This window comes from Austrofundulus limnaeus, unplaced genomic scaffold (assembly GCF_001266775.1).
Source record: "Austrofundulus limnaeus strain Quisiro unplaced genomic scaffold, Austrofundulus_limnaeus-1.0 Scaffold322, whole genome shotgun sequence".
Classification (NCBI taxonomy): Eukaryota; Metazoa; Chordata; class Actinopteri; order Cyprinodontiformes; family Rivulidae; genus Austrofundulus; species Austrofundulus limnaeus.
In genome coordinates, this window is record NW_013952724.1 from 213343 (window position 1) to 217791 (window position 4449).

Here is a 4449-nt window from a genome sequence, read left to right on the forward strand (position 1 = left end):
CTGTAAACTGCTGTCAATCTATGCATCTATTTGCAAATCTGATTCTGATGACGTCAGTGCCTCACCAGCTATGAACCTCACCGCACGTCACTGCTACAGTTTGTATGTGTAAGGATGCAGAAGTGAAACATTACCTGTAAACTGCTGTCAATCTATGCATCTATTTGCAAATCTGATTCTGATGACGTCAGTGCCTCACCAGCTATGAACCTCACCGCACGTCACTGGGCCAGACAGTGGGAGACCAGGGTTCGAGACTGGTATGGACACAATTTAATTATTTATTTATTTTCGTTCGTTATGAACACGTTTTCTCATGTTACCTCTATTGTTCATCTTATTAAAGCCTTGTTAAAGCCTATTTGTTCGAGTTTCTGAGGTATTTTGACCGCTGCTGCTCCCTGCTCTGGTAACAGCATGCAGAGTGAGCGTAGAGCAGAGCAGGGGGAGGAAAAAAAAGAAGCTGGGACTACGACTCTGCCTCTGGGTCTCTCATATGGTTGTACAACGGAGCTTCTGCTATTATTAGCCATGCTATGGTGAACGCTGGTTTTGGAGGGCAGAGTTAATGTCAACACATTTTTGGAGGGCGTTACCAACAGAGCTCATTAACATAAACAGCTCTTCTGAACAGAAGTCAGAGCAGGCAGAACTAGAAAATGGGAAATTTTATTATCTGAGATAATGTGCATTAAATTGAATGAACATGGTCTGGATAGCCCACAGAACAGCGGAGCTAAACGGGTCAAGGTACAGGTGAGTGGAGTGCAGCAGGACTAACAAACAGTAGAACAAACAAACTACATGCTGTTCTTAGAAAATGACTTAATCCAGGTACGTAACTATTTGTAACTCCATTCTAATCAGCACTGGTTAGGAGGGATTTGTTTGTTCTAATGATTTTAATGTGACCACAGAATCTAGTTTGTGGGTTTTTGTGAACTGGTTCTTTTACCAGCCGTGGTAAAGATATACATTATACTACTTGTTATCTGTGTTTTTTTTTACCTTCATGATCTTGACGTAGACTTTCTCATGCTCCTCTGCAGATCTTGCCAGTTTCATCTTCAGGCTGCTGATTGTCTTCTCTAGCTGCTCWTGATGGTAGCAGATAGCCTTCTGATTACCATCTGTATTGTTCTTCACCTTGGGAAGAAAGAAAAACAACAGATCTACAATCAGAGACTCGTGGCTTTCTTGGAATGTACAAAAAAAMCACCAAATGTCTTTGTTTAGAAAGTGGAGAACTGTCTCTTAATAAACAAAGATGTTAAACTTTGTGAGCACCACTCACACTGTCAGAATGTTGAACATAGTGGGCATAAATCCTCTGGATGCTGTCTTTCAGTTTTTTGGGTTCTTGGATTAAGCCAACACAGTCGTGGAGATCTGACTGAAGTCGCTTCAGAAGTGTCTCCTGATCTTTCACCTGCTCACACAAAGATGGGTAGAAGTACTTCGTCGTAGTCGTAGTATTAATCCAGTTAACACAAGGGGTCAAATTTCCAAAGCTTGCTTATACTCAAAACRAGATTAGAAACTTACACACGTCACTTTTCATGCAATGGTTCTGATTTATAAAACCCAAACTTGGCGTAAAAATGTGCAGTCTCTCACGCCACTTCTGACCCATGCATATGTTCATTTTGGAGACCGAAGCTGGCGACATGGAGGAATGTGAGGAATTATAGCCACACTGCATCATGATCACTCTCAGTTATTTAACTTCACTTCATAATCAAACTTGAATTTTAGACCAACTTTATCACAAGCTTTCTTAACAGTATTATGTATACTTCTGCTGGTCAGCCGTAATGACCTTTCAAATAAAAAAGACCTTCAATAGAAGCAGAAAACCCCTCCCTCTCACTTTGCTTTAATGAAAGACATCTTGGGACATTTAAAATTGGAAAAAATCAAAAAAAAGGGGAAATCTAACATCTTCTACTCCACCTGACAGTCCTTTATAAATTATTTCAACACAAGTATTTGATTGTCTAACTTGGTATGATGTATAAGATGTCCTCTGAAGTTTGTTCTCTTTTTTTTTATTTTTATTTTTTTGAAGGATGCCTTCCTCTCGTTTGGTTTTGTTTTGTATTGTGAAAAAAAAAACCTTCAATAAAGAGAATAAAAAAAGACCTTCTAAGCCAACGTCAATCCTTTTTTTTATTTTGACGGTGCCAACGCCCCCTGGCACCATCAAATCAGGGCAGTTTGACAGTGCCAGGGGGCGTTGACAGCAATATTTTCAAACTGCGGGCGCTGTAAAAYGTTTGCTTGAAGGTAAAATTTTCACCAAAGATTCACAACAACAGCAGTTTAAACTTTGAACTGCTTGTGAAAAATGGGGGTCTGTAACATTAAAACATGCATGGCACTGCAGCTTTCTATATCATGTTTCTCTTCTCATTGGTTTCTATCGAGAATGATAAAAGTTGTTCAATTGAAGAAATATGAAATAGTAGCCTACAGTATAATGTGTGTCTATTTGTTGCTTGAGAAGGATTAATTACCTCCGCCAAGGGCGAGGTAATGTTTTCGGTCTCGTATGTCTGTCTGTCCATCTGTCTGTCTGTCGTTCTATCTGTGGACAACATTACTCAAAAACCTGTGGACGGATTGTCATGAAATTTTTAACATGTGTGGATACTGGGCCAAGGAACACACCTTTAAATTTTGGTGATGTTCCAGATCACGATGCGGATTCAGGAATTTTTTTTCTTTGAACACTCTGACATCAGCAAAGCTGTGATGCTTTCACAKGGCGTGGGTTTCAAAGTGTCCAGCAGGTGGCACTGTAGTATTGGTATGCCCCTTTGTAACTCTATTACAGGATGGGGGGAATTGGTCTTGGCGGAGGTTTGCACTCTCAGAGTGCTTCTAGTTGTTGTTTTTGTTATTTAAAGATTTTATTTTTTGTATTTATTAATTGGAAAAAGGAGCAGATATTGCAAGATTTTTTCTTCTTTCTGCTCCCTTTCATTTTATTCATGATTTGCATTTTTAATGTACAGTATATAGAATTTTTGTTCTTAAAGAAATGAATAAAGTTATCAAACTAAACTAAAACAAATAATTAACATTTAATAAATGTCAAATTATAAGCTACATCTTTAACATTCACGCCAGTTTCTTGCTTTTGAAGTAAAAGAATCAATCATCTCTCTGTTAATGATGATAAAATATTATCGGTTCATTTCTCTTTTAGACCTAAATAGAAATTACGAGATAAAAAATATATTTTGAAGTGTGACTGAGAGTACTTCTGAAATATTTGTAAAACACCCTGTCCTGATACCTGCCTGGTTTCTCCCTGTAGAAAGTTCTAATCTGTCCTTATCTGAGAAGACTCTCCATCATCATGGTCCCTGCAGGATCTGGTCTAGGTCTCCTCCCTGACTTTGCTCTTTGTACTGTGGCAATAAAGATTTATTTTAAATATGTGGAAAGCAAACCAGCAAAACCTCTGCACRGAGACTAAAGAGGATTGGGTTTATCCCCATTAACTAACGAGATGTAATATAGGTAGGCTAACAACAATATTTTATTAAGTAGCTTAACATATTGTCATGTAGGCTATTAAGTCAACAATTTAGCTAACATTATCTGCCTCAAACAGCATGACTCAACTTACATGGTTTGTTTGGAAGAACTGCAAAAGTTTCTTTGCCTTTTGCTTGGTCTGGCTGGTTTCATCTCTGCAGCAGCACGTTTCTGCTCTGAGCCACAGGAGTACACCGGCGCTAACCTAATTTCCCTCTGGGATCATGTTTTTGAATTTAATTGAATTGAATTAGCTCATGGTGCGTTTAAAGACGGCTCGGGAAAACACGTGACCGATTCTTTATAACGGATTAAACTGTTGTAATGGCCGAAAAAGGTGTGGGGGACAGAGGGCAAGGGACATGGTGTTACACCCATATGAACGATAACTGAACAGTTAGTTAAAAATTGCTTCTCCTCCGCTCAGTGCTCTGTCCTTCTCTCCTCCTGTGTGTGTGTGTGTGTGTGTGTGTGTGTGTGTGAGGGTTCAAACAGACTAACACAGACAGAACCTCACTCTGGCTGATGTGCTGCTCTGTAGACGGTCAACTGGACAGACAGACGGTTGACCGTTGGCCAGTTGGCTGCCGAGTTCCTCGGGCCGTCACACCGAGGTGGTCGGCACGAAAAAAGGTGGCACTGCACGTGTGTGTGTGTGTGTGTGTGTGTGAGGGTTCAAACAGACTAACACAGACAGAACCTCACTCTGGCTGATGTGCTGCTCTGTAGACGGTCAACTGGACAGACAGACGGTTGACCGTTGGCCAGTTGGCTGCCGAGTTCCTCGGGCCGTCACACCGAGGTGGTCGGCACGAAAAAAGGTGGCACTGCACGTGTGTGTGTGTGTGTGTGTGTGTGAGGGTTTGTGTGTGTGTGTGTGTGTGTGTGTGTGTGTGTGTGTGT

At 40.6% G+C, this 4449-nt stretch overlaps 1 protein-coding gene across 3 annotated transcripts in view; it reads right to left on the minus strand.

The window, feature by feature from the left end:
• Positions 1 to 4449, minus strand: part of cfap57 (cilia and flagella associated protein 57) — a 63238-nt gene that overhangs the window by 10142 nt on the left and 48647 nt on the right. For all 3 annotated transcript variants that reach the window (XM_014022271.1, XM_014022269.1, XM_014022272.1), the window contains 2 exons: positions 1295 to 1429; positions 1009 to 1146 (listed from right to left, as the gene is read on the minus strand). In XM_014022271.1, coding sequence (XP_013877725.1) covers positions 1009 to 1146; positions 1295 to 1429 — 273 coding nt within the window. The remainder of the gene's footprint in view (positions 1 to 1008; positions 1147 to 1294; positions 1430 to 4449) is intronic.